The sequence below is a fragment of the Sycon ciliatum genome, chromosome 2 (assembly GCF_964019385.1).
Source record: "Sycon ciliatum chromosome 2, ocSycCili1.1, whole genome shotgun sequence".
Lineage (NCBI taxonomy): Eukaryota > Metazoa > Porifera > Calcarea > Leucosolenida > Sycettidae > Sycon > Sycon ciliatum.
This window is the reverse complement of record NC_088644.1, coordinates 42,114,972-42,125,269: the sequence shown is the minus strand read 5'-3', so window position 1 is coordinate 42,125,269 and position 10,298 is coordinate 42,114,972. Positions and strand designations below refer to the sequence as shown.

Below are 10,298 nucleotides of genomic sequence, written 5' to 3'. Positions count from 1 at the left end.
ATATGTCCTGACAGGTGATTAGGTAGTGAATACGAATTCCGTATAGTCCTGACAGACGTTACGACGAGAGATATTCAGTTTTCCGGTTCGGCAGAGTGTTCCGCATGATTACATGTGTCACGTACATCCCGGAAAGCAGCAATCATTGTCCATAATAAGTTATCCAACCAGTCATGTTGTGTACTACCTGCTAGATAAGCATGTATGCAAACGTATTGGGCGCAGGCTTCGGGAGGAAGAGGGGACGGGTGGTAGTGGTGTGACAAACAGCTCCTAGGAAAGACCGAAATGCAGATATGAAACATCATGAAACATCAGAACTACGATATCACCCATATACTCATATCAACCATGTAACCAAATAAAATCACTCAATTGTAGCTGTATCTGCCAGGATATTTAGTTAATCGATTTTGTGTCCCATAATTATTTCCTTCTGGTCCAATCCTCACAGCTGCAGCTTGTGCAGCAAGGACATCACTGGTGGCTCGTACTGTCAGACATTCGGCATAATCGCCATCCATCAGCAGTGCTGCATGTGTGCAGTGTGTAACACGCGGCCAGCCGCAACGGACGCCTTGTTTATGCAGCCCAACGCCGTGATGAAATGCTTCTGGTGTGCCAGTGGTACTACAACACCAGCCACTGAGCGAGATTCCGGTGTGGTGCCTCATTCAACAATGCCTGCTACAACAGAAGATTTACAAAGTAAGACATTGACGATAGATATAATTATACTAGTGTAAAAAGCACACATTTCTATCCATCGCTCCATGTCTTGTGTGTCATTGCTCCATCTTTGATGCTGAGCACCCGTTTCGCGGTTGTGGAATCTGATCTCACGCCATGGTTACATGTACGCATTGGGTCGCTATGCGCCTGAATGAGAGTCACCTCTGCTACAATAACAGGAGAACACATTAAAATCATGGTGCATTGATCACACGTCCGCGTTAGTATTTGTTATTAATTATCATTGCATATTAATAATTATTGCATATTAATTTTGTGTTCTGCATTATGTTGTGTAGGCATGCTCATGTCTCCGCCATTGGAGTTAAGTCCGACATCGCACCAACACTCCTCAACGCATGTGTCATCATCTCTGCCTCAAAACCAGACGGCACAGTTGGGTATGGGCATTGCAGATCTGTGGTCTGGTCACACAAACGACGCGGAATTCGATTTATCACCAGAAGCATCTTCACCAAAGGGCCAAACAACCAGCGAAGGACACATAGGCACAGTGAGTGACAGCGCCTCCCCTGGACTTCAAAATTCGGAGAGATCTCGGTCAGATGAAGCGAACAAAGAACGAGGTCCTCGCACACACATCAAACCAGAACAGCTTTCAGTGCTCATGAATACGTTTCAATGCAATCCCAAGCCCCCCAAACATGTTCAGGAAAGGGTTGCCAAGGAAACTGGCTTGACGAAGAGAGTGGTGCAAGTATGGTTTCAGAATAAAAGATCTAAGGAGAAGAGAATTCGCATGATGCAACGACTGCAGGTTTCTGATCTAGCCTTGTACAACTTAATGTCTGGCAACATCCATCCCAGTGTATATTTCAATCGGGCAGCTGTTCTACCATATCTGTACGACCAGTACCACCTAGGTCAACATATGACTGCACCGGTGGATGTGACGAACGATTTTCAAACATCTGAATGTCCTCAGCCACATGCCCAGCCGGCACAGCTCGAACAGCCAACATTCAATGGCCATAGTGGATTCGTGGACAACACTGCAACACTAGCTGATGGTCGGCGCACCACCGTCAATGAGGCGCAAACGAAACTGCCCCACCCGGCTGCAACACCACGAACGGCTCGACCACACTATGCAAACAGATCATAGCAAATAGGTTTAAGTGACAAAGCTGCTCACAGACTAGATTCATGCACATGCCATTTTTCTGATCAAGCCCTGAACAAGTTTTGAAATGTGAAAAAGTTTTTTTAAATATGTATTCTATCTACTTGAACATGTAGCTAATACACTCAAAATCATGTCACGAAGTTCAAAAGAAGCTTTCGAACATGCGAGGAATGAACTATCAATATCATATTCTTATAATTTATCCATTCAAGAAATTGTTGAAGATCTTGATTGACAATATTAATAGTTACAGTTCGCATGTCACTCATGGAAGGATCCATGGGCTTAACAATTGTAAATGGCACAGTGAATATTTGTCATTTTTAAAACCCCCAGAAAGTATTCTAACAGTGTGGTGATTTTGCATTCCCAAACCATACTCACAACTTTCCTATATTATACTGTACATGTACATTGTAAGAGGTGTGATCAACGCTGCAGGACACACTGAGTAGCCCTATGGGTTCCCACGTCTTCATTAACAATAGTATGCAATTGGCACGAGTCACATGCCGATGTTGAATTGGCCATTCGAACAAATTTTGATAATTAATATACATGTAGATTATCATACAATCCTCGCCATTCTTTGAGAGCTGGAACAATGAACCTTTCCGGGCAGGAAGGCAGCAATGCCTGTTCATTCTTGCGAAATAGAATAAAATATACCAAACAAAATTATACCGTATCCAGATAACTGCACTTTCCTAAAGCGGATCCGTAGTCCTAAGATCCTAGTACTGTCAACATAAACCAGCTTACCCCCCCCCCCCCCAGTTACCCTCATGACGTGCATTTCCTTGTTGTCATTATTTCACATTGGCATTTACCTGGATTACTGGGAATCCCGGTCAGTGATGATTACTTTGCGGATAAAAGTGACACATACACTTCAAGTAAAAGACATCTTCTCGTTTCTGTCAGTCATGCTGTTAGAGTGTCATAAGAAACACGGCATGTACATGTACATGTACAGTGCATAGCCGATCTGCGTTTGGTGTGGGTAGACAGTGGAAAGACTGGACATGTGTGGGCTGTGGGATGATCGTTTTCCGGGAACGTTTTAGGTGCCTGCCCTTCTCTAGACCGGTATGGCTCCGCTCCTACATGAACATACGTGTATACAATTAAAACAGAATAAATCACATGGAAACGAGTTATGAAGCAACTATCCACGACTGTAACAAGATGCATAGTATGCGTGGATAGTTGCTTCATAAGTTTCATAACTCGTTTTCATCTGATTTCTTCTATTTAAAATATATACATTTCAGAGTAGAGCCTACACGCTCTATTCCATTGATATTGCAATAGTTCAACACATTTCACCATAATCATTCCAACGTTTCGGCAAATTGCCTTGGACAATGGTGTGCAAGCTCCCAAACCAGCATTGCTAAAGGCCAACAACTCCCCTGTCAATAAGAGGGTGTGAGAAGCAGCGCGCAAAAGAGCTCCGCTAATAGCGCTAACATCGACTATCAGTGGAGGGGACTACAGCTGAGGTAAAAAAACAACAAAAAACACTTTATTCAGCACCGAATGTCATGATAATAATTATAATTATATCGAGACATCCTGGCTGATTTGCTGACTGAAGTGTGCGTGGACGTTGCTGTGGAGCCAGTGCTCGTGCCACTCTCTGGTGAGGTGTTTGTCGCGGCGTCTACGAATACAGCGGATGATGCCGGGGCAGACATTCGCGCGAGGGGGCTGTGGACCTGGGCCCAGAACGCCTACATGGACGTTCGAGTATTTCACCCTGATGCGCCTTCCTATGCTGCGAAGCCACTGGAGAAGCTTTTGGCAGAGTACGAGCGCAGAAAGAAATCCGAGTATGCTGAACGCATAATCAATGTGGATCATGGTACATTCACTCCTCTCATTTTCACCACGGCCGGTTGTTGTGCGCCAGAGTGCTCGTGTTTCATCAAGCGTTTGTGTGGTCTACTTTCCAGGGGAGAAAAAAAGAAGTATGCGGAGATGACGACATATGCACGCTGTCGCCTTGCCTTTGCAATTTTAGTATTACGGTCAGCTATTATGTGCATTCGCGGAGCTAGATCATCGTACCACCGACCAGTCAATGCACTGCGGGATTTGGCGGTGGCTGGGGAACGCCGGTGAGTGGCTGAGAGACAATGGCAGTTCACATCACATTCAGAGGTCTGGATTTTGTATTGTTCTTGTCTGAAGTTAGTTGTACTATTATTGGATTCGTTCCATGTTGATTTTGGGCATTCCGCCTGGTTTTCTTCCGTAGTGCTGATTGTAGAGGTGGCTTATTGAAGTTCTTTTTCTTTTTTTTCTTAAGGGGGCAGCCTACCCATAAATTTCATATGGCATTCAATTGACCGTAACTTTGGTGTTTCTCAATGGATTTGAGTGAAATTTTGACCACACACTCCTGCCACTGTGCTGGCCCTCAGGACATGATTTACAAGTTCTTGCGCCTCACTGACAGGCTTTCCAGGCCGGAAAAACTCAAATTTCCGGCATAGTGCCACGGTGTGCGAGCCACCCAGGAGCCAAACAAATGCATTTACAATTTTTTAACATTTTCGTGCTCATTCTGTTCGTGCGCGGGACTCAAACCTAGAACAAGTCCAGAAGCAGCCATGGGTGATGGGGTAGGGCCCCTCAACGAGGCCCTGGAATCTGTCACAACGGAACGAGTGGGCGTTCTCTCACACACTCCCACAGACCCAAGTCAATTTTTGAATTTGTTTAGGTTTAGCACGTGCTACGAGGTCGTACCTTTGATACAACATCCAGTGCTGGGACCTCCACAGCAAGCCATTTCCACAGCGCTGCACACCAAATCCAGGATACCCTCAGAAACCGGCAAAGACTACCACTCACGTTTCACTACTGCCTAGTACTGAATCCTACCTGACTTCTTGACACGACTCAAACTTGCCAAAGTCACTAAATCAACGTCAACTACAATTGTAGTATCCCTGCCCGACCAATACGGAAGTAGTACGGAACTAATACGGAGCTTTGCCTGATGTATAGTTAGTGTATCTCCGTATATAAGCGTACGGCGTCTGCTGCATAAAAGCTGCTGCGCATTTCTGTTTAGATGAGATTTTGATAATAACGAGCTATTCAACCTCCAGGTGTGCACCGGAGAGAAAGTCAGTTATTTTGCCGCTTCTTCTTTCACTAATAATTATATCTCAGGTGTGTACCTGAAAGAAGTAGAATAAAAGTAATTCTTGTTGATTTCACCGCGCCTACCACTCGGCTACCCATTACATTGGTGGCAGCGGTGTAGTTTTAAATAAAACAACGTGATTCGACCCCAGACCCCCATGGCTCAACCCGCTGCAGCTCCCTGCGACGAATCAAGATGAGAATCGTGTTTCATGCTTTCCTGGGCCTGGCCATGCTTATTAGCCTGCAGCACAGTCAGGGTGCTAACGTGGATCACCATTCTTTCCGCACGGCATCCATTGGAGACTCCGATGGCGATTCCAAGCAACCCGCTACCTACATGTATACTACCGGTGGTGATGGCGAAGCTGATGAGGACGACGACATGCAGGCTGCTGCCCAAGACAAGGAGGGTATTCCCCAAGACCAGCAGCGTTTGATTTTCACCGGCACGCAGTCGGAAGCAGGAGCCCACTCTTCACTTGGTACTTCGCCTCCGTGGTGGGAAGCAGATTTTCGTCAACACTCTTCCTGGCTAGACCATCACTGTTTACGTCGCGCAAAGCGATGCTATCGACAATGTGAAGACCACGATTCAAGACGAGGAGGGAGGTCATTTGTCTGACGCCGAGCTAGCCGCTCTGAGTGACCGGCTCAACCAGGATGAAGATAAAACCTGGCTTGCCCTCCGCCGTAGCTCCAGCCGCTAACGCTAACGCTGATTCTAGGTATGGCATTTTCTTTCCTCTCTTCCTTCAGTCTCCCTGTTCTTTTCAGTCTTCCTTTATGCGAGTGTGTGAATCCAGTTTAGTTTGGTAGGCGTCTGATCATGGTGAGCCACGGCTTACCCAGCTAACGTGGGGCAATGTGTGTGACAACGCCCCTTATAGGTATAGTGTATTCAGTTCGGTTTTTGACCTGCGATGTTCCTGGCGGGTTGTGCCAGCGTTGTGCAGCAAGAGTGCTGTGGTTTTTCAGGTCCTATTTGGAGGACAGTTCTTTCCCCTTTTGACCCCGTGAGATCGTGTGAACCTGGTGTGCTTCTACTTTATGATTTGTTATCAGTTCATTTCTTCTGTCTACTCTAAACGTTATCATTTCCGATATAATTTGCCATCTTCCGGTTGACGCTGTGTTCATAACTCTTCACTAATTTTTTGAAAATCACGAGGGCGTGATTATCTGTAGGAAGGGAGGGTGTAGTATCCCTGCCCGACCAATACGGAAGTAGTACGGAACTAATACGGAGCTTTGCCTGATGTCTAGTTAGTGTATCTCCGTATATAAGCGTACGGCGTCTGCTGCATAAAAGCTGCTGCGCATTTCTGTTTAGATGAGATTTTGATAATAACGGGCTATTCAACCTCCAGGTGTGCACCGGAGAGAAAGTCAGTTATTTTGCCGCTTCTTCTTTCACTAATAATTATATCTCAGGTGTGTACCTGAAAGAAGTAGAATAAAAGTAATTCTTGTTGATTTCACCGCGCCTACCACTCGGCTACCCATTACACAATAATCAAGCCACATATATGTAGGACTCAGTATAGAGTCCATGCACTATATGGTGTCCAGCACCCTATATAGAGTCCATTGGTCCAAAATCCACTATACAGAGTCCAGGAGTCCACTCAGTTTTGATCAGCTTCATCCTGCCGCGCAATCCCCTATAAGGAGTACACTTTCTCTACAAGTCCCCTATTCACGGTCCAGGACTCACAGCATTCACATGCACGGGTCGGTCCAGACTCCAGGACTCACAGCAGAAGTCCAGTTTATCCAGTCACGCCGTCCTCCTGTGTGTTGTGCCCGAAAAAAACACCTTTTCAGTTTTGCTTGCCTCGTGGCAGCGCATTCCTTTCTTCACTTCAGCCATGGCTGCCAGTTCTGCTGTGCAGTTGCTGACAGTAATCTGTCTCAAGGTAACCAAGGAGGATAAGGAGACGTTCAAAATCAAATCTGGAAAGCGTCTTGTGGTTCTCTGAAGACGTTTCATCAGTGCGCGGGATGAAAGCAGAAATTGCAGAACGAGAAAAGTTCAGCACAGTTCGAATCTGACGAGTCAGGTACACTGACACTCTCTTTCGTTCGACGCCACAAGGAACCCCTGTTTGGCTGGCCATTGCTGCCAGTAAGACGTTTGAACGGTTTCATCAGAGCGAGGGATGAAAGCAGAAAGCGGAGAACGATAAAAGTTCAGCACAGTTCCAAAATCTGACGAGTCACAGGGGCGGATCCAGGGGGGTGCGAAGGGTGCAAATGAACCCGTCAGGATTTTTCCCAAAAAAAAAAAAAAAAAAAAAAAAAAAAAAGGTCAGGCCAGGCCCAGGCTCGCTGCGCGGATCCGCGGATGATTTGTGTGCAATCACGTGATCGTTCTGGACACGTGCTCGCGCCAGGGCTGCACATTTGGAATAGAACTTTTTTGGAACTAACTGTTACTTTTTCACCGGCAACAAACTCACTTCTACCTCAGGAGTACAATGGGACAGAGTAGACTAACCGGGCTAGCTCTACTCCACATCCGCTACGACTTGGCTGTTGATGTCACTGACATCGTCGACATGTTCGCCCTCAAGCACCCACGGAAGATGAGGATGACCAACATTCTCCAGGATGCGGAGTGAGGAACTGAACAGCCGCCCTGAATTCTGACTAGAGTTGACATTGTGTATATAGCATGTACATAGCATAATCTGTGTCTGACTGAGAATCATACCGGTAGCAGTCGTAAATTACTTGTAAATTTTGACATTCAATGTGTAACTAATCATACTACTCATCTTGGTGCTATGTGTAATTATGATAATTATTATATTATAGTAACACACATAACATACTATGTCTTTGGTTTACTACTGCAAAAGAAAATATGTAAGTTTCATCCTCGCACCCCTCAGCTTTGGGGTCTGGATCCGCCCCTGAGTCAGATACACTGACACTCTCTTTCGTTCGACGCCACAAGGATACCCTGTTTGACTGGACAAGAGCTGCCTGTACCACCGTGTCAAAAGGCTGTCCAACTACATGGCAGGACGATGACTGAGGTAAGGAAGCTTTTACTCGTTTCGATTGGTCTGCTGTTCTGTCGTTATGCTTGAATTTTTTTACATTTTCAAAGAGCGTATCGCTTTTGTTTGATGTTGCTTGAATGAATGCCCTAAAAGTAATCAACCACTTCGTAATAGTCCTCAAGGACTGCAAGGACTTTGCATCAAGATCAATCGATCGTCTAGCTATCATCAATTATTATTATTTTATTTCATGAGAAATGTATTTTTATCCCTGTGATAATTATGTGAACTCCACGACACTCTTCCTGTTGTAGGCTCTAGTATGATGTCAAATACAATAGGATCCACAAACACAGTGCCAGTGTTCTAGTAGTAGTAGGAGGAGGATTTCTTGTATGCCGATGACAAAAAAAAGCTTCTCAAGCTAATACATGTACTCGTATTCCATGAAGTAACCGTTTTGATGTCACAAACATGACATTGTGTCAGTGAAACTGCCTCGTGACAACAAATCATTGCATTTCCATCTTGGGGAAGACTGACTGACGGCAACGCTGTACAGATTGTTCAAATCATCTCATATCAATTTAGTTGCAGCGAAGTGAAACACTGTGTACACTACATGTATGGTGGTGTGTTTGTGCGTCTTGAGTGTGCACAAACGATCTTATTCCTCGTATTACTAATAGATTATTGTCCCCACCGTCACCTGTTCACAGGTCTTTGAGTGGATGGATTTTCATTGAGCATCACATTCGTTACTTGGTAGTTGTGTGCTCCCATGCATCATTACGGTATTAAGCGTATCCTTGTGCAATCTATTTGTTGCAGGTGTGCTGATCTTCAGAAGCTTGTGGAACTGAGTGCTACTGAACATTTGCATGGCCATGAGCAATGGTGAAGCTTGCTATTGCACTCTCAGCATGTGCTAGTATTATGCTGACTACTGCACTATGTTACTCTCTTACACTACTACATGTATGTAAACGTGCGTGCATCCGCCCACGTATGCATTCGTTTCGTATAATTATTTGTTATCCCTCTTGACTTTACGTGTAAATGGGTGGACGTTTGCATGGCTGTTGGAGTTGCGTGTGTATTGTGTCTCTACTCTTTTCTTGGTGTTTTCTTGGCGTTGTATAAGTTTGTGTGTGTGTGTGTGTGTGTGTGTGTGTGTGTGTGTGTGTGTGTGCGCGCGCGCGCGCACAATAATTTGAAAGCAAATAATTAATCCTTGGCTCTCCATTATTCTTTTTCGATTCTTGGTTTTTTTCTAGGTATTTTCTTGGCGTTGTGTGGGTGTGTGCATGTGTGTGTGTGTGCGTGGACAATAATTTTGCAACACTACATGATTGAGATATTGTAATTTGCAGCGTCTGCGAAGAGACCACTTGATTTGAGGATGGTGTTTGTAGGGTTTTCGTGTAATGAAGTGGCTGCAGTGGCGCCTCAATACTTATTTTTTATCTTGAGAAGTGAATGATGTAAAGGATTAAAGGGAGAGGCCGTTTTCTGGTTAATATTCGCTGCTTACAGCAGATCCTATGTCTAATTTGGAACTCTGGATAGGGGATGCCTAATTGGCTGGACTTTATACAGGGAGTGTTGTCCACATAAAGACTCTTTATAGTTGATTTCAAAGTTTGGACACCGTACAGTTGATTTTGGACCAATGGACTCTATATAGGGGTGAAGCCAATTGGCTGGATTCTATACAGGGAGTGATGTCCATCTAAACTTTGAGCTCACAGTTGATTCCAAGTTTGGACTCTGTACAGTGGATTTTGGACCAATGGACTCTATATAGGGGTTGGACATCATATAGGGGCTGGACGCTCTACTGAGTCCAACATATATCTGCAACGTCACGAGGGTGCTGGCAAAAGTCCTGCTGCACGGCGGCGGGCGAATCTTTCCTTGCAAGGGCACATTTTCGGCCATAACTCTTGAACGGCCGGTCAGATCGGGACACAATTTTCAGAGAATTTGCAGCTATTCACGCTCTTTCAACTGACGTAGCACTCAATATGAATTTACAAATTCGATTTTTCAGCGAATTTTTGGGTAGTCTGCCACCTTAATACAATTATTCTCTTCACCTTCATAAGGGTGTGCAGACTCCACTGTAGCCACTTCATGTTTCACACAGTTATACACCAGTACTCGAAAACGGTCTCTCGGCTACAAATTCTTCCAAAAATAATAAATATCCAAATTTTCGGGCCAGGCCCATCTTCAGGAATAATGAG

At 45.0% G+C, this 10,298-nt stretch overlaps 1 protein-coding gene across 1 annotated transcript; it reads left to right on the top strand.

Annotated features, from left to right (window-relative positions):
- The first annotated feature begins 397 nt into the window (after nucleotides 1–397).
- Nucleotides 398–2,387, top strand: LOC135810159 (LIM/homeobox protein Lhx5-like). The gene is made up of 2 exons (XM_065323628.1): nucleotides 398–708; nucleotides 1,032–2,387. The coding sequence occupies exons 1-2, from the start codon at nucleotides 537–539 to the stop codon at nucleotides 1,856–1,858; spliced, it is 999 nt and encodes a 332-aa protein (XP_065179700.1). The 5' UTR covers nucleotides 398–536; the 3' UTR covers nucleotides 1,859–2,387.
- Nucleotides 2,388–10,298: the final 7,911 nt, after the last annotated feature.

Excerpts from the sequence above, each read along its gene's own strand:
- LOC135810159 (XM_065323628.1), top strand. The coding sequence starts at position 537 with ATGTGTGCAGTGTGTAACACGCGGCCAGCCGCAACGGACGCCTTGTTT. Across the intron at positions 709-1,031 it reads TACAACAGAAGATTTACAAA|GCATGCTCATGTCTCCGCCA; the intron begins GTAAGACATTGA and ends TATGTTGTGTAG.